This window comes from Notolepis coatsorum (assembly GCF_963971535.1).
Source record: "Notolepis coatsorum genome assembly, chromosome: 14".
Lineage (NCBI taxonomy): Eukaryota > Metazoa > Chordata > Actinopteri > Aulopiformes > Paralepididae > Notolepis > Notolepis coatsorum.
Genome location: NC_140178.1, coordinates 89403567 through 89428174, shown reverse-complemented (window position 1 = coordinate 89428174; position 24608 = coordinate 89403567). Strand labels below are relative to the sequence as shown.

General features: G+C 45.1%; 1 protein-coding gene across 1 annotated transcript in view; it reads left to right on the top strand.

The window, feature by feature from the left end:
* Positions 1–2108: 2108 nt before the first annotated feature.
* Positions 2109–24608, top strand: part of LOC311240370 (transmembrane protein 184B-like) — a gene marked incomplete at its 3' end in the record, with an annotated part of 58588 nt that continues 36088 nt past the window's right edge. The window contains exons 1-3 of the mRNA XM_084328956.1: positions 2109–2368; positions 9029–9262; positions 19354–19519. Of these exons, the coding sequence (XP_084185082.1) occupies positions 9029–9262; positions 19354–19519 (400 nt within the window). The 5' untranslated portion in view covers positions 2109–2368. The remainder of the gene's footprint in view (positions 2369–9028; positions 9263–19353; positions 19520–24608) is intronic.

Sequence of the window (24608 nt, the reverse complement as noted above, 5' to 3'; positions counted from 1 at the left end):
TAGCCTACATTTTTGTCTTGTCTTTTGATCATTTCCATAGAATAAGTATTAAAGTAGACTGTAGCTATGTGTAGAAATATAACTAGTACATATTTTTATTTTAGAATAGTTCATTCTACTTTTATCTACGTGTTTTTCCCTTTCTCTTTTTGGTTATTTGTTCCGAGGGGGAGAACATCAGTCCTGACTCCTGACAAGTGGATGTTCACTTGTGATTCAGATAAAGGTTTGTTGACCTTGGCCATATGTTAGTGAGGGCCCCACAACAATAGCACACGCAGTGAGTGCATGTCCAGCTGGCAGCAAAGTTACGTCATGTTCCATGGGAAATGGATCTCAATAGACCACTGCACTTCCGCGTTACATGGAGCTCGTGAGGGGGGGGTGTACAACAGTACAATTAATTAATGTAGAGCCTTATATTCATTGTATCCCCCCTCTTCCACCGGTCATCCCTTCCCCCGCTCTCCATAAACTCAAAATAGCGGAAGTGTTGCGGTGGTCCTAATTTATGCAAATGACATGTCGTCAGCTTGTGACTGCAACTTGTTCCTGTTTGCGGACGACTCAGCCCTGCTGGTCTCTGACAAGAACAAGTTACAGGTTGAAAAAGCCCTCAGCTCGGAACTAGGCAAAATCTGCATATGGCTCGCCGACAACAAACTATCATTACACATGGGCAAAACAGAGTCCATTCTCTTCGGTTCAAATAACAAACTCAGCAAGACTGACGACTTCTCGGTTACAGTGGGTGACAATATTGTCACAAGGAAAGATGAAATTACCTACCTGGGTTCCATCCTAGAGGCTCATCTTTCCTGTGACAAAATGGCATCCAATGTAATAAAAAAAGTCAACCAACGAACGCGATTCTTGTACCGGATCTCCTCTCTGGTAAACAAGAATACCCTGAAGACTCTAGCAGGAGCACTCATTCAAGGGTACTACGACTATGCTTGCACCTCATGGTACCAAAGCACCTCAAAGGCACTAAAAAACAAATTACAAACATCTCAAAACAAGCTAGTCAGACTACTACTTGACCTGACTCCTAGAACCCACCTCACCCCTGCCCACTTTGACAACCTAGGATGGCTTAGAGTAGACGACAGAGTACAGCAACTTGCAATGGGCCTGGTCTACAAGATACACTACGCGACCAAGGTACCCATGTACATGTCAAAATACTTCCCAAAGGTCAGTGAATACCACGATCACAACACCAGAGGGAGCTCCACAAATCATGTAAAACCCAGATTCGGCTCAAACAAGGGACTAAACACGTTTCGCAATTATGCCACATCAATGTGGAACGCCCTGCCTAAAGCTGTAAAGGAATGTGAATCACTACCCACCTTCAAAAACACTCTCAAAAAACACCTACGTGAGACTGCAATTCGAAACTGGCCCCTACAAATGTCCTAACCTAGTTGTACAGTAAATGACCAAGTAAGGCTTTGTCAACATTCCAATGTACAGTGTAAAATGTGTGTGTGTCCCCTACCCAACCCCCCCCCCCACCTCCAATGTACAGCCCTCACCCAACCCACCCAACCCCACCCCACCAACCTCCTCCAATGTACAGTTTCTACGCCAAATGTATATACACTCCTTTTCTGGACACTTTTGTATCACAAACAGTACTGTATTTGCAAATCTGATATGTCATAAATGTATAGATGTAGCAGTACTGTCTATCTGTATGTCATGTATGTCATATATGTTATGATGAATTGAAAATGGGGGACCCTGGTGGAAACGAGACGAAAGTCTTTCTCTGGTCTGCATCCCCTTAACAATTGTATGTATTGAGATGTACTGTACTGTACCCATTCTGCAATCTGTTAATAAACTTTTCAATCAATCAATCAAAGTCTATGCAAATTGGACACACTGCGCGTGCGCGACACGCCACCGGAGTTTCGCTAGGTGCTGCTGCTGCTGGCGGCTGTGGTGTGAAGTGAACTAACGGTGCAGAGCGCATCACACATGGAAGAGGAATATTCACCATTTCTGTGTAGACTATTTGATTTGTTTGAACGAAGTAGACCAGTAGCTCCAGTTCAAACTGCATTTGCCTTGTTTAACAAACATCGACAGCAGGGAAGCTATAATCGTTAGCCACCACCATCAACGCTCAATTGGCGTTACTTGCCAGTTTGACAAAAGGCAAGCTTATAATATGGGTGTAAACAAACATGATGCAAATATATATAGTTATCTGATGGTGTCTTTTTAGTTCATTATTGTGTTTATTTTTATTTTTACTTAACGTGCGTGGTTTCGCTCTCGGCAAATACTGATAAGCTAAATTGATGCTCGGATTCAAACAGCCGCAGCCTGTGATCAAACCACTGCAGAGGAGGAGGTAAGCAGAGCAGCAGCAGGAGGGTGTCAACATCATCTGTTCCCCTGCGCTCACATGATGCAGACCATTTCATCAACTTACTGTATTGTATCGAAGTCGGGTATTATTACTGTTGTTGTGCTGTTTGTTGACTAATTATTTGTATTTCATACTTGTGTCATTTATTTATTTTCGCCATACAATTCGCAAGTGCATCGCGTGCTGCATGTTTTGAAGACTTCGCAGTTTGGAAGCGATTCTTGCCAGCTATTTCTTAGCGATTTGTTTGAAGAACAATTACATAGTTTACTTGTAGTTGCTGTAATACTTTTAGGTTTGTCTGATGGGACAAATCATTGTTTTAAGCACCTGCTACCTGGTGTCTCGCATGTAGCAGGCTTGACTTGAAAAGGCACAGCTAATTAATTTTAGACTGCTAAAGTAGCTCGAATTGAACATCTGCCGCCTTCTCATCCCATGTGAGAAAGCCTGCTGTTTTGATTATTTAGGTCAAAGCACAATGGGTGTTTTGAAACGCACCCTCGGGTGCAGTCAGTCAGCCCTGCCTGGTCTGTCCCTGAGCCTCGTTTATGAAACCGTCTGGTCCAATGAAAACCAGCCTCTTTGTTGTCATTGAGTTGTTATTTGTAAGCACCAGTGCGTCACTGAACATGGCCTACCTTCTTTAGTTTAGTTCATAGTTACTGATGTGGGGGACCCTGATGTAAACAAGACGAACGTCTTTCTCTGGTCTGCATCCCCTTAACAATTGTATGTATTGAGCTGTACTGTACTGTACCCATTCTGCAATCTGTTAATAAAGTTTTCAATCAATCAATGTTTAGCTAATGTCACATAATCACCCCCCAATACATTCTTTCACTGCTAGGGTGTCAGTAAACTGTCCATTTTATACCACTCCCATTTTTTCACCTTTTAAAGGGGCACTTGGGAGACCCCGATGTAAGACAAGTCTTTTTCTGGTCTGCATCCTCCATCCTGCATCCTCTCTTAACAAACAGCCAATCAAAGAATTCAAGACCATAGAAGATTGGATATTATTCATGACAAGCTATCTTGTTGACATTGGACCCATTTCCAGGTCTTAAGTCCAAAGGCAAATTAGGTGATTTTGTCCCTAACCATCTCAAAATAATTTCTTCATACGTAAGAGAAACACAAGGCAAGTAATGAAAACCAAGCCAGGTTTCACCATATCATTATATATCAAAAACCGAGCGGCTTCACCACTATACTGGCCGGTGATGGCTTTGGTGGCTGAGCTCCAGTATGAGTCATTCTCCTCCACAGCCAGGGACAAACTATATTTAGCTAATGTAGGCATAGCGGGACCGGATCTCATTGTGTGAAATGAAATCATCTTTCACTCTGACTGAATGATTAGATTATTGCCTCGCTGGATCTGGGTTAGCTGACTGACACAGTTTGAGTTGACGGTACCCAGTGGTGCTTAGATCACAAGGGTGATGGTTTGTGGATCATATTATTATTGGCTTGTGTTTGATGTCTCCTGCTGTGCTCTTGCTTGTGATTGGAGGATCAAGAAAAGAGGGTGGGTTTTGAGATAGATCGATTGGCTAGTTTGACTCATGTTGTTTTCTTTAGATTTTCAATGCGTCGTCATAAAGGACGGGTTCACTTAAAAAAATTAAGATTGTGATGTTGTTAGAACCCCATTCACGCTATGTTCAATCAAGGCCTGGAGATCTATCCGTAAGGTGGAGGGCAGAGCTAAATTAACATCTCCTCTTACTCCACTTGTAGGTATAACCCTGACTTTAAGCCAGGTCATTAGATGGTGGCTTCAAGGTTTGGCATATGCAGGGCATAACTAAGCTTGCAGATCTATTTGATGGCCAGACCTTGCTGTCCTTTGTGCAGCTGCAGCAGCGTTATGGTTGACTAAAATCAGAAATGTTCAAATATTTACAATCAGACAGTTTATCACTAAAGACACCTCACTGTTAACCAATAGCTCCACTTCGCAGGTAGAGAAAATCCTCTCTCTACAACTTTCCAAAAAACTAATTTCTATTTTTTATAATACACTAAATCTCAACTAATCTCTGTCCTCCCTTGCTACCAAGCTGTCCTGGGAGAAGGATTTAGACATCTCGGTGATGAGGACTGGCAGGAAATGTGGGCCTATGCTAGGAAAATTTCAGTTTTTGTAACCATACTAAATCTATTCAATTTAGAATATTACACCGCATACATATAACCCCTGCTCTCAAAAGTAAAATGGATACCAGTTCATCCTCACTTTGCTTTAAATGCAAGACAGAGATTGGAAATTACATTCACTGTTTTTGGTCTTGTGTGAAGCTTCAGAGCTATTGGTGTGATATTGTAGGGGAACTTTCTGATGTTTTTGGTGTTCCTGTAGAATTGGACCCCATGTGTCTTCTACTCGGTCTCCCAGATGTTCATATTGTTAATGTCAAACATAAGACTTCAATTTGCTATAACATTTGCTGCCAGGAAGAACATTCTTTTGTTCTGGATCAAGGACGATATCTCATCAAAGAGATTGTGGCATAATATTGTTATGGATGTATTCCTTGTGAATACATTACATGCATGTTGCATTCCAAATTGGATGCTTTTTATGAGATCTGGGATCCCTACCTGGCTCATATTGGACCTGCACTGTCCGCCACTGTGTGCACACACACACACACAGTCACACACACGCACACACACACACACAGTCTCACACACACACACACACACACACACACACACACACACACACACACACACACACACACACACACACACACAGTCACACACACACTATGTCTGAGCCATTCTCTTGTTGTATTGTTTTGTGAAATGTCTTTTGTAATGTTTGTGTATACAATTTAATTTTATAGTCTGTTCTGTTTTTATTGTTTTCACTGTGTCATTATTATTATTATTATTATTATTATTATTATTATTATTATTATTATTATTATTATTATTATTATTATTATTATTATTATTATTATTATTATTATTATTATTATTATTATTATTATTATTGTGTTGTCTTGTTCTATGTATAAATGAAAAAGGAAATAAAAACATGAAGGAAAAAAAGATTGTGATGTTGACTAGTACTGAATAGGGGATGCACCGATCCGACTTTTTCAGTCCCGATACCGATACCTGGGCTTTGGGTATCGGCCGATACCGAGTACCGATCCGATACCCATTGTTCAATTAATAAACTGTATGCCACACTGTGTGGAAGAGACTGGGATCATTCTTTTGTGCAAGGCAACATCAGGCTTGACTTAAAACATACTTTCCTAACTTAGTGAAACTAAATGTAACAAATTAACACACTGAGTACTGAATTGTTATTTATTATTTTATTTATTATTATTATAGTAAAAAAAAAAATCCGATATATATATATATATTTTTTTTTATACCCGATCCAGCTATTTTAGTCATATTGGGGCCGATATCCGATATCAATATCGGATCGGTGCATCCCTAGTACTGAACCCAGGCTCTATTTAAACATTGTCTGGCAAGATGTTGATGAAACTCATAATATTTGATATGATGTACAGTTTGCAATAATTTCCTCACTAGATGCATGCTTCCTTAATACTAAAGCACCAGTGAAATGAGTCCCTATACTAGTCAACATCATACCAGACAATGTTTAAATGGGGCCTGGCCTGGACCCATCCTTTACTGCTATAATTTAGATTCAACATATTGTCACTGCACAAGTACTAGTACAGAGTACAATGAAATGAAGTTGGCATCTAACCAACTGGAGTGCAAAGGAGCAGTAGGTGTCTGATGGCATACCGTATATGACATGTGAGATTACAGCAGCCACATACTGGATTGGATTCCATCGTCATTGTCAATACAATGAAGGCAGGTTGCTGGTTTTGCTGAAATTATTATTTTTTATTTACATAATTCATCACTCTAGTAAGGGAGGGCTCCTGCCGTGTCAATAGCTTTCAAATGTAAACAAAGCCCTGGGATTATCTGATATGTTAGATTGGTATTTTAATTGTAACTATATGCAGGTGGTTGTGGCTACTGGGTAGATGTGTCTGATGCTATGTGCAGGATTATCTCTCGCCAATAATGTGTGTGTGAAGGTGTCTCTGTCTTCTGTAGGGTGTGTGTGTGTGAAGGTGTCTCTGTCTTCTGTAGGGTGTGTGTGTGTGAAGGTGTCTGTCTTCTGTAGGGTGTGTGTGTGTGAAGGTGTCTCTGTCTTCTGTAGGGTGTGTGTGTGGGAAGGTGTCTGTCTTCTGTAGGGTGTGTGTGTGAAGGTGTCTCTGTCTTCTGTAGGGTGTGTGTGTGTGTGTGTGAAGGTGTCTCTGTCTTCTGTATGGTGTGTGTGTGTGGGAAGGTGTCTCTGTCTTCTGTAGGGTGTGTGTGTGTGTGTGTGTGAAGGTGTCTCTGTCTTCTGTAGGGTGTGTGTGTGTGTGTGAAGGTGTCTCTGTCTTCTGTAGGGTGTGTGTGTGTGTGTGTGTGTGAAGGTGTCTGTCTTCTGTAGGGTGTGTGTGTGTGAAGGTGTCTCTGTCTTCTGTAGGGTGTGTGTGTGTGTGTGTGTGTGTGTGTGACTGTGTGTGTGTGTGTGTGTGTGTGTGTGTGTGTGTGTGTGTGTGTGTGTGTGTGTGTGTGTGAAGGTGTCTCTGTCTTCTGTAGGGTGTGTGTGGGAAGGTGTCTGCCTTCTGTAGGGTGTGTGTGTGTGAAGGTGTCTCTGTCTTCTGTATGGTGTGTGTGTGTGGGAAGGTGTCTGCCTTCTGTAGGGTGTGTGTGGGAAGGTGTCTGTCTTCTGTAGGGTGTGTGTGGGAAGGTGTCTGTCTTCTGTAGGGTGTGTGTGTGTGGGAAGGTGTCTGTCTTCTGTAGGGTGTGTGTGGGAAGGTGTCTCTGTCTTCTAGGGCTGACCTCGACTATTCGACTAATCGATCGAAAGGAGCCATAGTCGACTGCCAACCTCTTAGTCGAATGCAAAACAAATAATAATAATTAGAATGATTATTATTATAATTTTTTGGGATCATTCTTTCCAAAAGCAAAGAGGCCCAGAAGCGTGTCTAACGCTAATGGCACACATACCAGCGAGGCTAACTGCCTAAGAAAATGGGCACAGAGGCACTGAAAGAGGATTTCACCCATCTAATGAACACAGTAGACAAATATCAAGATGTATCCATCAGTGGACCAATTGCATGCTTTTGCAGAGGACAAGAAGCCTTCAGTCGACTCCTTCAGACATTAAGCACCCCCCACAGCCCAAATGGAATGATAAAAAAAAAAAAAAAAAAAAAATATATATATATATATTTATAATAAAAAAAAAGTGTGCATTCGGTGGGGGTAGTCGACTACCAGTCGACTATCGGCCAATTTTGGCCAGTCAAAGCCGACTATACAAATTCTTAGTCAGGGACAGGCCTACTGTCCGATAACATGTAGTTGTTATGGTTATGGTTAAGGTTAGGGTACGGAGTTAGGGAATTCATTTAAGTCTATGGACTGTCCCCACAATGCATGAAAACATGGCTGTGTGTGTTTGTTGTTTAGGCACTACAGCTCCTCTGTCCCTGCCCTTGGCAAAACAAGGAGGAACGGAGGAGGAGAATTTGGGTCATCAGTCTTCAGCCTGTCTGACTGACTCTCTCACTTTGTTCTTCCCTCCTGTGTCTTCTCCACTACCTCCACTATTCACTCATCCTCTCTCTGTTTTGATCCAGAGACCTCTCTCTCTATATATATATATCTGGTTTCCTCCCTCTCACCCCCCTCTCTCTGTATGTTGTCCTAGTTTGCTCTTCTCTGTCTTTTTCCTTCATGTTTCTTTCTTGTGTTTCTGTCAGTGGATGCTCTTTCGGGATTCACTAGACTCTGACGGCGACGTCTCTCTCCAGATAACCACGTTTCATTTCTGCAGGAGCTGGTATAGAGCATCTCTCGTAGCTGACTGAGTGTAGTCTGCTGCTGCTCTACACATTTGCCTTTTAATTTTTTTTCTTGGTCCGTGATTAGTTCCGCTTGTGATTTCCTCTGGGCTAAATGTGTTTGTGTTGACACTTCCTCCCCCCTCTCCTACTTCCTTCACCCTCTCCTACTTCCTTCCCCCTCTCCTACTTCCTTCCCCCTCTCCTACTTCCTCCCCCCTCTCTTACTTCCTTCACCCTCTCCCACTTCCTCCCCCCTCTCCTACTTCCTTCACCCTCTCCTACTTCCTTCACCCTCTCCTACTTCCTTCCCCCTCTCCCACTTCCTCCCCCCTCTCCTACTTCCTTCACCCTCTCCTACTTCCTTCAACCTCTCCTACTTCCTTCCCCCTCTCCCACTTCCTCCCCCCTCTCCTACTTCCTTCCCCCTCTCCTACTTCCTTCCCCCTCTCCTACTTCCTTCCCCCTCTCCCACTTCCTCCCCCCTCTCCTACTTCCTTCCCCCTCTCCTACTTCCTTCCCCCTCTCCTACTTCCTTCACCCTCTCCTACTTCCTTCACCCTCTCCTACTTCCTTCCCCCTCTCCCACTTCCTCCCCCCTCTCCTACTTCCTTCCCCCTCTCCTACTTCCTCCCCCCTCTCCTACTTCCTTCCCCCTCTCCTACTTCCTTCCCCCTCTCCTACTTCCTCCCCCCTCTCCTACTTCCTTCCCCTCTCTCTCTCTCTCTAACAGATGAGTCAACTGTGGCGGAGAGACGTGTCCCTGTCGGAAAGGTTGGGGAATGACTCTCCCGTGGGTCTGGCCCCTGGGCCCCCGGCCACCGCGGCCCCCCACACGCCCAACTCCTCCTGGGTACCTGCGGCCCCGCTGGTCACCCTGGACGAGCCCATCTTCTTGATGACGTCTACGGCCCAGACTATATCAGGCTTCTTTGTCTGGACCGCCCTGCTGATCACCTGCCACCAGGCAAGGACTCTCTGTCCAGCTCGACCATCTGCTGGTGTTGGATACTAGTCCACTTTGTTACAGACACGGAGATACACACACACACATACACACACACACACATACACATATACATACAGTCAGGCACACATACACATACACACATACATACAGGCACACACACACACACACACACACACACACACACACACACACACACACACACACACACACACACACACACCACACACACACACACACACACACACATAGATACATACACGCACACATTTGAATACTTTATTTGGTTCCACAAATTGTATTACATAAACAGGGAATCAAATATATCGGGGCCAAGCAGCACAGTACACATAGCACCTCCTTCTCCACGCGGATAATAATAGCTGAGACAGAGCAATATTTGGCAATTTGTTTGGCTTTTCTCTTTGACATTGCAGCAATTCTCAGACCGCTCATGGTGCATTTATATACATGGCCAAGACTTCAGAATATAAGTACACACATACATACACGCACACATACACATGCACATACACACATGGGCTCTCAGACAGATCAGGGCCCTATTCCCCATACCTGGGTCAACTAAGTCGATCAAAAGTCCCATTATCCAGATTCAATTAACCCGATGTTTGAATCCAGGCTTTCCCTGTTCCTCGAATGCTGATTCAGTCTCGTTAATTCAAACCAGACTTGATACTCAGGATAATTGCGCGCGGCCGCCTCACCTGAAAAGACAGCAGGTGTCGATCGCAGAAATCCTGATTTTCTAACGGCATTGATTGATTGATTGATTGATTGATTGAAAACTTTATTAACAGATTGCAGAATGGGTACAATACAGTACGGCTCAATAGCCTCGCAGACAAATTAAATGCATAATCTATAGGCTAATTTTAAATCCCTCATTACCCCAATCAATCAGATTATATTTATTTAAATGTGCCTGCTGGCAGTAGGCTTAATGGAATGAATAATCGAATGAGGTCTTGCTAGCGAAAATAATTAGTTCAACTCTTTCAGAATAAGTAGATAAAAACAAGCCCAAAGAGTATCTAATTGATACGAATTAATAGATACTTATGAGGATATCTGTACTGTATGTGCTTAGGTATCATGTACTATATAAATACATGGTTCCCAAAGTTTTCAAGGCGCGACCCCCGAAATAACGTGTCAGAGAGGCTTGGAGGTTTGCAGTTTCGGACATCATCCATACATGCATTGAATTGATTAACCTTTGGTTTATACCAGTGACACCAGTCATGTTAATCACCTTCTTGTTCATCATCAGATAACAGTGCTTGAACAGATAAATGCATTTTCTCAAATGCATTCATCAAAACGTCAAAGGCTTGCAATTGCTCATTCATTTTCTCAAATCACGTCCACGTCATCAAATCCATCAAACAGCGCATCTCCTCAAACATTTTAATCCCAGTTACAATATCACAATAACGTGGGAGTGACAGTGATACAATTCAACAATCCACATATTCAGATTCGTCGTAATTCACATACACAATCCACGCATAAAGACGCTTCAATTTATGCTTAAATGAAACACAATCCGGGCGCTCCATTAAGCAAATACATCCACAGCGGAGAATATGAAACTAATCAGAGCCAAATGCCCGATAGGTTTCATTCATTAAAAATATCCCTGCGGGATTCACATTTGCAATGTGTCGTTATTAAAATAACCACATAGTGTGTATCGCGACTCCGAGTGCCGTATATATGACTTGCATTATTTAGGACAAAGTAAATCCATAGGCTGAATATGATTTATTATCAGCATTTTAGGTATAGGAACAGGGCCCAGTTCAGATATACTATAAAATAGGATAAAAGTAGGGCGACCTGATTGATTGATTGAACATTTTATTAACAGATTGCAGAATGGGTACAGTACAGTACAGCTCAATACATACAATTGTTAAGGGGATGCAGACCAGAGAAAGACTTTCGTCTTGTTTACATCAGGGTCCCCCATTTTCAATTCATCATAACATATATGACTTACATGACATACAGATAGACAGTACTGCTACATCTATACATTTATGACATACCAGATTTGCAAATACAGTACTGTTTGTGATACGAAAAGAGTCCAGAAAAGAGAGTATATACATTTGACATAGAAACTGTACATTGGAGGAGGTTGGGTAGGTGGGGGGGGGGGGGGGGAGACTGCAATTCTAAACTGGCCCCTGTAAATGTCCTAACACAACCCCCCCAATGTACAGTCATTTACCTAATATGGTTTTGTCAATATTCCAATGTACAGTTTTGCTTGTTTGTACAGTGTTCCCCCCCCAACCCCCTCCAATGTACAGTAAATTACCTAGTATGGTTGTCAATATTCCAATGTACAGTCTTGCTTGTACAGTTGTACAGTGTTTCCCCCCCCCCAACCCCTCCTACCCAACCCCCCCCACCCAACCCCACCCAACCTCCTCCAATGTACAGTTTTTACGTCAAATGTATATACTCCCTTTTCTGGACTCTTTTTGTATCACAAACAGTACTGTATTTGCAAATATGGTATGTCATAAATGTATAGATGTAGCAGTACTGTCTATCTGTATGTCATGTATGTCATATATGTCCTGATGAATTGAAAATGGGGGACCCTGATGTAAACAAGACGAAATTCTTTCTCTGGTCTGCATCCCCTTAACAATTGTGTGTATTGAGCTGTACTGTATTGTACCCATTCTGCAATCTGTTAATAAAGTTTTCAATCAATCAATCAATTCAATCAATCAATCAATCAATAGTGCTGTAATTACATTTTCTAATAAATATGCATGATCAAGTTAAAAAAACGTGTGCTTTTATTTTGATATTCCTTAATTCCACTTTGAAATTACGCTATACATTAAGTGTGGGGTTGCCAAAAGAAATCCTAAATAAAATGGGGTCGTGGTATAAAAAAGTTTGAGAACCCCTGATCTAGAGTGATAAAATGCAAATGTATGATTAGCTGCGGATAGATCCACTGACAAACCTACAGACACGACCAAAACTATAATCTTCCGCTTTGATGCCTGACTAGATTGATTCTTACTTCTCTGGTTTCTGGCTTTGGGGGAAGAGAGTAGCTCATGTTCACAGATATTGATTGAACTTTCCTCGGCCGTGGAATAACATATTGGAATTCTTAATTTAGGTGGCGTTCCCTTTTAAGTAGATTGTGTATGAGTTAAGTGGGAGATCTGTACCTGCTTACACAACCTTCCTTCTACAGCCAGAGGAAGGCCTCTTGAGGCTGAAAACATTCCGTTTCTGTGCCCAAGTTCATTCTTTGAATGACATCATTTGCTAAGCTGTTCAGTTACAAGTGTACTTCATTAAAAAGGAAGCTCCAGTTTTCTTAATTTATATGGTTAAAAATCGGCAAAATGGTGCTTTTAAGCCGTTCACCACACTCGGGTGAAGACGACTTCAGTGTACTGACTCTAGCCTCCCTTCCAAGATGGCCGCCTGAAGAGTAGCTCTGTAGCATCATTCCTGTGTGGCATCCTGACATCACACTGCAGAGGTAGGCAGTTCCTCCCAGATTCCATCCTGACGCCTGCCAGGTTCAGGTTGGTTATGCTCCCTGCAACACGCCCCCCAGCCCTGGGACTGACGCCTGCCAGGTTCAGGTTGATTATGCTCCCTGGAACACGCCCCCCAGCCCTGGGACTGACGCCTGCCAGGTTCAGGTTGGTTATGCTCCCTGGAACACGCCCCCAGCCTGCCAGGTTCTGGTTGGTTATGCTCCCTGCAACACGCCCCAAGCCCTGGGACTGACGCCTGCCAGGTTCAGGTTGGTTATGCTCCCTGCAACACGCCCCCCAGCCCTGGGACTGACGCCTGCCAGGTTCTGGTTGATTATGCTCCCTGGAACACGCCCCCCAGCCCTGGGACTGACGCCTGCCAGGTTCAGGTTGGTTATGCTCCCTGGAACACGCCCCAAGCCCTGGGACTGACGCCTGCCAGGTTCTGGTTGGTTATGCTCCCTGGAACACGCCCCCATCCCTGGGACTGACGCCTGCCAGGTTCTGGTTGATTATGCTCCCTGGAACACGCCCCCAGCCTGCCAGGTTCTGGTTGGTTATGCTCCCTGGAACACGCCCCCCAGCCCTGTGGGACTGACTAAAGAAACTATGGCAAGACTTGAAAGAGCCGCTCCCTTTCACTGCTCCCTGCCTGTAGGCTATGAAAACATGGGCTATTGACAGAATAGTTACTAGAGGTGTGTGGAGTCAAAGTAAATTACACTTTTCTCTCTCTCTTTCTCTCTATCTTTTTTTTCTCTCTATCTTTCTTTATCTCTCTCTATCTTTCTTTCTCTCTATTTATCTATCTATCTCTTTATCTCTATCGTTTATTCCTCTCTCTCTCTTTATTTCTCTCTCTATTTCTCTCTCTCTCTAACACACACGTGCACAGTCACATACACACAGCCTTCACTCCCAGACATTTCTATTTACACACACCACCCCTCAACTTGTACACACATGCAGCACACCAGCCTTCTCATAGTCCACTTAGTCTCGTCTCCTCCTGTATACATACTTTGTTAGCTCCCCATTCTACAGAGACCTGGGCTATAGGGCCCATTGCTATAACCCATGTCTCCATGTTGCAACATGTAATTCTGTCAATAAACTGCTGTCTGCCTCTGTGAATAATATCCGGTCAGATTATCCCACATCGGCAAGGCTGGGGAAAGATAGTCTTAGGTCTTGCAGATGCCCTGCAGTAGTTTCAGCTACTCAAGGAAGATTATATAATCAATAAAGACCAATCATTGAAATCCGTGGAGAACAGAGCACATGTGTATGTGTAAGTGGACTTTGCCCCGATTGTTTCAGCGATGATGAGTTCTGTCGCTACAGGTGCCCGGTGACCTCGGCTGTTATGTAAGCGCTTAGAGCGGTGCGTCAGTTAAGTTAATGATTCCCCACCCATTGTGACGGCTCCTCGCACATGAAGGGTTAAAGATGAGCCTCCCGTCACTCTGGCAACAGGTGCTCCTGGCAAAGGGCATGGGTGGGGGTGCAGTTGCCAAGCAACAAGCAGAGTGAGCGGAGTGCGCTCTCTTGCTCAGTGTGCAATTGTTTCAATCCGAAACTGACTCACTCATAAACACACACAAACAACTACACAAATTACATTCAGCGTATTGATTGTTGATTGATTGAGTGTATTGATTTGTACATACAGAGACTAGTGCTCTTATAGTAAAACACACACACATAAAATAGCACCATCTAAGAACCTACTAATACTGTACAAATATACTGTAGTTAGTACAAATAGACTAGAGTATGTGGACTGGTACATACACAGACTACCAGTGTTCTTATGGAAAACACAACGAAATGTGAGCAGCTTACCTCAGGATGTGGTGCCCCCTGGTGGGTGCTGTTACAGGCCTCCTGGTGGGTGCTGTTACAGGCCCCCTGGTGGGTGCTGTTAGAGGCCTCCTGGTGGGTGCTGTTACAGGCCTCCTGGTGCTGTTACAGGCTACTGGTGCTGTTACAGGTCTGGTGCTGTTACAGGTCTGGTGCTGTTACAGGCCCCCTGGTGCTGTTACAGGTCTGGTGCTGTTACAGGCTACTGGTGCTGTTACAGGTCTGGTGCTGTTACAGGCCCCCTGGTGCTGTTACAGGCCCCCTGGTGCTGTTACAGGCTACTGGTGCTGTTACAGGCTACTGGTGCTGTTACAGGTCTGGTGCTGTTACAGGCCCCCATGGTGCTGTTACAGGTCTGGTGCTGTTACAGGCTACTGGTGCTGTTACAGGTCTGGTGCTGTTACAGGTCTGGTGCTGTTACAGGCTACTGGTGCTGTTACAGGTCTGGTGCTGTTACAGGCCCCCATGGTGCTGTTACAGGTCTGGTGCTGTTACAGGCTACTGGTGCTGTTACAGGTCTGGTGCTGTTACAGGTCTGGTGCTGTTACAGGCTACTGGTGCTGTTACAGGTCTGGTGCTGTTACAGGTCTGGTGCTGTTACAGGCCCTGAGCGGGGTGAGCCCGCCAGGTGCTTATATTGACTGAGCTGTGGTCTCTGGGAGAGGGAGATGTTATTCAAATGCATCCCTCTGTCGCTCACTCTCTTAAGGTGACAGATGTTATCGAAAAACATTTCACAATGTTGTTCCTGTGATTTCGTTCTGTCATTTGTTTATATTACAGGGAGTTTTAAATCCACCCTAGAAAGGAATTCACATAATGTCCCTATGACGTTTGGTCTCTTGTCGGTTTGGTTTTTAGTGACAATCTGTACGTAATATTATTCCTTTGATCTTGGTCAGTGTTTAATCCAGTGTTGTCAAACGTGTGGCCCACGACCCACCAGTTGGTCTGATCGAGGCCGCAGGAGGAGTTCACAATGGATGGAAATTGCATTTAAAACCCTTTGTGAATTTCAAAGAAGAAAACGACCAATGCTCTTCATTAGTGAAGATAGAAATCCTTTCATACATTGTTCAATGAACAGTCACGTGAAAGGGTTAACCTTCTGTAGTGTGGTAGTGAAAGGGTTAACCTTCTGTAGTGTGGTTGTGAAAGGGTTAATCATTTGTTGTGTGGCAGTGAAAGGGTTAACATTCTGTATTGTCACAATGAAAGGGTTAACCCTTTGGTAGTGTGGCAGTGAAAGGGTTAATATCCATAGAAAACTGTGAAACCGTAGTCTTGCATCATCGCACGCCTCAACTCTTGACGAGTATGCCAGCTTCCCCTGGGCGTCTGGAAAACACTCTATTCTATATTCCAAAGATCTGGTTCAGTGGAGCTGATAGGGGCCCTTGCCTATCTGAGATTGGTCATCATCAAAGCCACACCCTGCCAGCAGCGGTTCTCAAACTACGGGTCGCGACCCAAAGTGTGGTCGTGCATTGACAATTTTTTTAAAATAATAATCAATAAACTTAATTAAAAAAATTATGTATGTTCAACAGTTTGGCTAAATATGCCTCGTTTTATAAATGTCTATTGATAACATAGTGCTGTAATTAATTGTTCTAATAAATATGCATGATCAAGTTCAACAACGTGTGCTTTTATTTTGATATTCCTTAATTCCACGTTGAAATTACGCGATACATTAAGTGTGGGATCGCCAAACAAAATCCTAAATAAAATGGGGTCATGGTATAAAAAAGTTTGAGAACCCCTGATCTACAGAGATCGACCCTGTCTGTTCCTCTAACACTACACTCACTGGCTAAGTCTCGATCCCGTTTTAACAAGGGAGTTTCCCCCGTCTTCTGGAGGGGAGTGAGAGGAAGACGGGGACCAAACTTTGTAGATTTGTATGAGTGTTAAAGGTGACATGCATTATAAATGTCATTTTTCAGTCTCTAGCATTGTATTATAGTAATAGGAGTTAGTATCAATGTGTTTTAGTGTCTAAATACCATATTGGCGGATTGCTCTGATTCAGCTCAGATCATTTCCTGCTCCAGTAAATTAGGCCATCCTGATTTGAAGGCCTGAGTGACGTTAGCAGACAGTGATGTGATTGGCTCTGTGGTTGTAGCTAATGCCCGCCCACAATCTACCTAGACTGACTACACAGCGAGTGGAAACCACTTCCTCATACTGCGGCAGAGTGAAACCCACCTCTGCATGCACTCTGGAGGGAGAGAGAGAGAGAGAGATAGAGAGCATTCGGGAGCACTTGGGGGGGGGGGGGGGCTGCCTCGCGGCACACACCCCCGAACGGGAGAGTGAAAGAAAGAAAAAAACGAAAAGAGAGGGAGGAAGGGAGGCCCCCCCCCCCCCCCCCCCCCACAAGCTGCCGTGCGGCACGCGCCTTTGCCTTCTACAACGCTGCTCAGTTTTCCGGGTTCCTCTGATTGGCCACTAAGCCCACGTGACCGCATGCTAGCACGCCCCCCTTATCGCCCACTCTCGCGCTGTGAAGCGGAAGCGCCAGCGGGGCGAGATGGTGGTTTCTCCCCGGCTCTGTGCGCCGCTGACTCGGTCCAGCTCCAGCAGCAGCGGCCGTCTTCTCTCCGAGGCGGCTCGTTCTTATTAATCCCCCATTGTTCAGGTCGTTGGAGGAGTAGTGGGGGAGAAATGAATGAATGAAAACTTTATTTAACAGATTGCAGAATGGGTACAATACAGTATGGCGCAATACACACAATTGTTAAGGGGATGCAGACCAGAGAAAGACGTTTGTCTTGTTTACATCAGGGTCCCCCATTTTCAATTCATATCGACATTTATGACATACACAACATACATGACATTAACATGTCTGACGAGCACAGAGTTGCCAGTCGATAATTCTTGCTATTTTTTTTTTTTTGATCCACTTTTTCTCCCATTTTCTATATTTTCTCCCATCCCAATTTCGTATCATCCAATTCAACCCTCCCCTGTCACGAACGCTGTTTCTTGCCTCCCACAAGCCGGCTGCAGTGAGGACTAAGTCATACATAGCACAAGTCCCCTCCGGTACTTGAGGTAACAGCAGTCGCATCTTTTCACCTGCGCAGCTCGATCTCTCAGTGTTCGAGGAGTAACGCGTGGGAGGCTCACGCTGCCCCCGACACTTCCTGATTCTACTGCGCAGGCGCACCAACCGACTTGTAGGAGTCGCTTGTTCACAACGTTCGATCCCCACCCTTCAGTTTTTCCCTCCCCGTAATACGGCCAATGTGCATTACTGCGGACGACCAGCCAAACTGAAAAACAATGTGGAGAGCTGGATTCGAACACGCGAATCCTAGCGTCTCCACACTGGTGGCGAGTGCCTTAGACCACTACACCCACCTAGCCGCCTGATAATTCTTGCTATTTAAAAATATTCCTCTTCTTCCTCCCCCACTACTCCTCCAACGGGTGTTTGTGCGACCATGTCGACCTGAACAATGGGGGATTAATAAGAACGAGCCGAGGGGAGCTCCCGTAGCTCACCGCATATCTCGGTGCTATTTCTGCGTCGGGAAAAACCGTGCTCGTCACGGATCTGGGGTACACGAGTTCGATTCCCGGACCCGCCGTATTTTCTCAGAAGGTCTTCCCCTGCTCTTCATCCCGTTTCACACCTGTTTCTGTCGGTCATGCTTGACCAGAAAAGCGATAAACGTTAAAAAATAAAGTTTAAAAAAAAAAATAAGAACGAGCCGCCTCGGAGAGAAGACGGCCGCTGCTGCTGGAGCTGGACCGAGTCAGCGGCGCACAGAGCCGGGGGAGAAACCACCGCCTCGCCCCCGCTGGCGCTTCCGCTTCACAGCGCGAGAGTGGGGCGATAAGGGGGGCGTGCTAGCGCGCGGTCACGTGGGCTTAGTGGCCAATCAGAGGAACCCGGAAACCAAGCGGCGTTGTAGAAGGCAAAGACGCGCGCGGCACACCCGAGAGGGGAGAGAAAAAAAGAAAGGAAGAGGGAGGGAGAGAGAGGGGGCCTTATCAATAACGGCCTGTCTTTTCTCTCTCTCTCTCTCTCTCTCTCTCTCTCTCTCTCTCTCTCTCTCTCTCTCTCCCACCCCTCCCCTCTCTCTCTCTCTCTCTCTCTCTCTCTCTCTCTCTCTCTCTCTCTATCTTTCTATATCTACCAGTCGCAGACTGTGTGGACTGACTGTCACTCAAAGTGCTTATGGGCGGAGCCAGGCCATAACAGCCATGGAAATCTTGAGGCTGAAAAAATGATGGTTTTGAGTACTTGATTAGAAATATAAAACAATGAATTTTTTGAAAGAAACCTTACAGATGTCTTCAATAGACTCACAGGAATTGTGTAAAGTTGCCCAAATAGTGCTAGGAATAGCAACGCATGTCCCCTTTAAGACATTTCTAACCAACTGTGCTTTGTTCTATATATTCACTTTATTTATATAGAATTCCATCTTAAACTTCCACTACACTGTATAGTAACCCCTGTCATTAACTCTCTCTCTCTCTCTCTCTCTCTCTCTCTCTCTCTCTCTCTCTCTCTCTCTCTCTCTCTCTCCTCTCTCTCTCTCTCTCTCTCTCTCTCTCTCTCTCTCTCTCTCTCTCTCTCTCTCTCTCTCTCTCTCTCTCTCTCTCTCTCTCTCTCTCTCTCTCTCTCTCTCTCTCTCTCTATTGCTCTTTCAGATCTACATGCACCTGCGCTACTACAGCTCTCCTAATGAACAGAGGCACATAGTGAGGATCCTCTTCATCGTCCCCATATACGCCTTTGACTCCTGGCTCAGCCTCCTCTTCTTCACCAATGAAGAGTACTACGTCTACTTCGACACGGTCCGAGACTGCTACGAAGGTGAGTGGACAGCTGGACGAGCACACAGCCTGACTAGCACACAGCCTGACTAGCACACAGCCTGACTAGCACACAGCCTGACTAGCACACAGCCTGACTAGCACACAGCCTGACTAGCACACAGCCTGACTAGCACACAGCCTGACTAGCACACAGCCTGACTAGCACGCAGCCTGACTAGCACACAGCTGGACTAGCACACAGCTGGACTAGCACACAGCTGGACTAGCACACAGCCTGACTAGTACACAGCTGGACTAGTACACAGTCTGACTAGCACACAGCTGGACTAGCACACAGCTGGACTAGCACACAGCCTGACTAGCACACAGCCTGACTAGCACACAGCCTGACTAGCACACAGCCTGACTAGCACACAGCCTGACTAGCACACAGCTGGACTAGCACACAGCCTGACTAGCACACAGCTGGACTAGTACACAGCTTGACTAGCACACACCCTGACTAGTACACAGCTTGACTAGCACACAGCTTGACTAGCACACAGCCTGACTAGCACACAGCCTGACTAGTACACAGCTTGACTAGCACACAGCTTGACTAGCACACAGCCTGACTAGCACACAGCCTGACTAGCACACAGCCTGACTAGCACACAGCCTGACTAGCACACAGCTGGACTAGCACACAGCCTGACTAGTACACAGCCTGACTAGTACACAGCCTGACTAGTACACAGCCTGACTAGTACACAGCCTGACTAGTACACAGCCTGACTAGTACACAGCCTGACTAGTACACAGCTGGACTAGTACACAGCCTGACTAGTACACAGCCTGACTAGTACGCAGCCTGACTAGCACACAGCTGGACTAGCACACAGCTGGACTAGCACACAGCCTGACTAGTACACAGCTGGACTAGTACACAGTCTGACTAGCACACAGCTGGACTAGCACACAGCTGGACTAGTACACAGCCTGACTAGTACACAGCCTGACTAGTACACAGCCTGACTAGTACACAGCTTGACTAGCACGCAGCCTGACTAGTACACAGCTGGACTAGTACACAGTCTGACTAGCACACAGCTGGACTAGCACACAGCTGGACTAGCACACAGCCTGACTAGCACACAGCCTGACTAGCACACAGCTGGACTAGCACACAGCCTGACTAGTACACAGCCTGACTAGTACACAGCCTGACTAGTACACAGCCTGACTAGTACACAGCCTGACTAGTACACAGCCTGACTAGTACACAGCCTGACTAGCACACAGCCTGACTAGTACACAGCTGGACTAGTACACAGCTGGACTAGTACACAGCCTGACTAGTACACAGCCTGACTAGCACACAGCCTGACTAGCACACAACCTGACTAGTACACAGCCTGACTAGTACACAGCCTGACTAGTACACAGCCTGACTAGCACACAGCCTGACTAGTACACAGCTGGACTAGTACACAGCTGGACTAGCACAAAGCCTGACTAGTACACAGCTGGACTAGTACACAGCTGGACTAGCACACAGCCTGACTAGTACACAGCTGGACTAGCACACAGCTGGACCAGTACACAGCTGGACTAGTACACAGCCTGACTAGTACACAGCTGGACTAGTACACAGCTGGACTAGCACACAGCCTGACTAGTACACAGCTGGACTAGCACACAGCTGGACTAGTACACAGCTGGACTAGCACACAGCCTGACTAGCACACAGCCTGACTAGTACACAGCTGGACTAGTACACAGCCTGACTAGTACACAGCCTGACTAACACACAGCTGGACTAGTACACAGCCTGACTAGTACACAACTGTGTGCTAGTCCATCTGTCTGCTTTATAAACAGTGGATTTGTGTGTTCATAGTAACCAGCCTTATGAAGGCTCCGAATGGCCCGCATTTGCAGTAAAACTATTGGATTTACAGTATTTTAAAAATGTCGACCCCCATACTTCCACACAGTAAGATATGTAAGGATGTATAAGTGAGCAGTAAATTATGGGCAAGGCTTATAGTTTAATATATCCTTACATTTATACAATATTGCTACTGACTCATATCCTCATATCCCTCCTAGTTACACACACAGTCCTCATATCCCTCCCAGTTACACATACACACACCTCATATCCCTCCTAGTTATACACCCACAGTCCTCATATCCCTCCTAGTTATACACACAGTCCTCATATCCCTCCTAGTTATACACACACACACACACACACACACACACACACACACACACACACACACACACACACACACACTCCTCATATCCCTCCTAGTTACACACACAGTCCTCATATCCCTCCTAGTTACACACACAGTCCTCATATCCCTCCTAGTTACACACACACAGTCCTCATATCCCTCCTAGTTACACACACAGTCCTCATATCCCTCCTAGTTACACACACAGTCCTCATATCCCTCCTAGTTACACACACACAGTCCTCATATCCCTCCTAGTTACACACACAGTCCTCATATCACTCCTAGTTACACATACAGTCCTCATATCCCTCCTAGTTACACACACAGTCCTCATATCCCTCCTAGTTACACACACAGTCCTCATATCCCTCCTAGTTACACACACAGTCCTCATATCCCTCCTAGTTACACACACAGTCCTCATATCCCTCCTAGTTACACACACAGTCCTCATATCCCTCCTAGTTACACACACAGTCCTCATATCCCTCCTAGTTACACACACAGTCCTCATATCCCTCCTAGTTACACACACAGTCCTCATATCCCTCCTAGTTACACACACAGTCCTCATATCCCTCCTAGTTACACACACACAGTCGTCCACACATGTATTTTCATCAGAGAGGTCAGAGCGTAGGGTTGCCTGCAGTGCTTAGTTACCATAGCAACCAGTCACTGTATGATTCACAGCCTTTTGGGAGATATTGTTATTCATTTTAAAACTCGTTAAGAACTCATATTTCACCTCAAAATGCAGTAAATTATCATTTTACTCAACATAAAACAACATCACATTTAATTAATTTCTCTGAATAGGTTTGTTTTGTAGCGAGTCGTTTTGTTGTTGCCGCCATCTTTAGCGTCACAGATTTTCTCCTTTCAAAAGTTGCTTCGTCTCCTCAAAATATGCCTAGGCTCCCCAGCAGGTGCTCCAGTACGCACTATGTTGTGGTTCCCAGTGGACTTGAGTGAGTGGGAATCTACGTCTTGTGATTCCCCCAGTGGCAGATGGCCTTTAGCGGTGTCTTCTGCCCTTTTTACGAGGGCGGCCATCTTTGTTCTCTTGTTTCCGAGGCCTGTTGGGATTCCGGGGAGGGGTGGCCCGTCTCCTAGCAACTGTATGCACACGACTGGAGCCTTGAGAGGAGCTCCAGATACACTGTCCGCCTGCTGTGCATCTGCTGACACAGGAAGCTCTACCCGCCTCTACAGAGCGCTTGGACAGAGAACAACCAGCCGTTGCATAACATTAGATCCTGAGCTGCTGAAAAGACTATTATTTACAGGCTTTTGAAAGTCAATGGCAGCTTTGTAAAAAGCATTAGGTTTCAACAGTATTTCTTGTCGACCCCATGGAGATCAGCTAAGGATAGCGTGTGTGTGTGTGTGTGTGTGTGTGTGTGTGTGTGTGTGTGTGTGTGTGTGTGTGTGTGTGTGTGTGTGTGTGTGTGTGTGTGTGTGTGTGTGTGTGTGTGTGTGTGTGTGTGTGTGTGTGTGTGTGTGTGCTTGTGCATATGCATGCATACCTTCCTCCTGTGTGTGTGTGTGTGTGTGTGTGTGCGTGCGCGTGTGTGTGCGTGTGTGTGTACATGCATGTGTGTTCATATTTATGCAAATTAATGCGCTGTATACCTACCCGGGAATGCCACTATGAATTAGTGTGAGTGTGTGTGTGTGTGTGTGTGTGTGTGTGCTAGGCTGGGAGGCAGCCAGGCTGCTATACTTGTTATGTACCCCAAGGCAGGAGATGGTACAATGTCAGGGGATGGGACAGTGGATGGGGACAGTGGATGGGATGGGGACATTGGATGGGACAGGGACTTTATTGATTGATTGAAAACTGTATTAACAGATTGCAGAATGGGTACAATACAGTACGGCTCAATACAAACAACTGCTAAGAGGATGAAGACCAGAAAAAGACGTTTGTCTTGTTTACATCAGGGTCCTCCATTTTCAATCCATCAAGACATTTAGAGACATACAAATATATGGTAGTCAAGTCAAGTCAAGTCAAGAGTTTTAATTGTCACGGCATACAGGTATACAATGAAATGCGGGTGGTCTTGCCCGCAACGATGTGCAATACAGTGGTACAACATATAATAGAATCAAAAATGGAAAAAAACAACATTGTGCAGTAAACAGGTAACAGGTAACATGGAGTGACATCTCGGTATCTGTACATAGTTATTTACAGAGCATATGGGACATGCTATTTAGCTTTGGTAGTGCAATACACTGTTCCTGTTATTCTAATTTAAAGTGTCCTTTCCTTTGTGGTACTATGGTACTATGTAAGAAAGAGAGAACATCATAACCAATTTAAATCAGAAGGGGAAGAACATTTACATTAGAGGGGGTTGGGTGGGGTGGGGGGGGGGGGGGTTGACATTTACCGGAGCCAGTTTCGAATTGCAGCCACCCGTAGGTGCTCTTTGAGAGCGACTGTGGTTTCAGGTGTCCATAATGCTAAATATAGAGACAGAAGACGTCACTGTAGACAGACAGACTTCAGTACAGAAGACGGTACAGTATAGTACTATAGACATCATCACTACACCGTGGGCGTATTCTGAACACAGTCTGGCTCTATATAGAGAAACATGTTCATTCATACACACTGCGTTTCCCTTTATTCCCTCAGGATGTTGTGGGCATTCCTGCAGACTGCATCCAGTCATATAGTTACCTCACTGTATTACTCACTGTTCTGGAATGACAGAGTCCATTATGACGACCTTTTCTTACATAAGGTAGTGACAACAGATGAGTTTTCATCCCAGATACATGGACCAGTTTTTCCTTTTTGTAGGGTTTTGTAGGAACCACATTAATAAATAAGAATAAGAAGTATTTAAAATCCTTAAAAAGTCTCTGTATTGAATAACAATT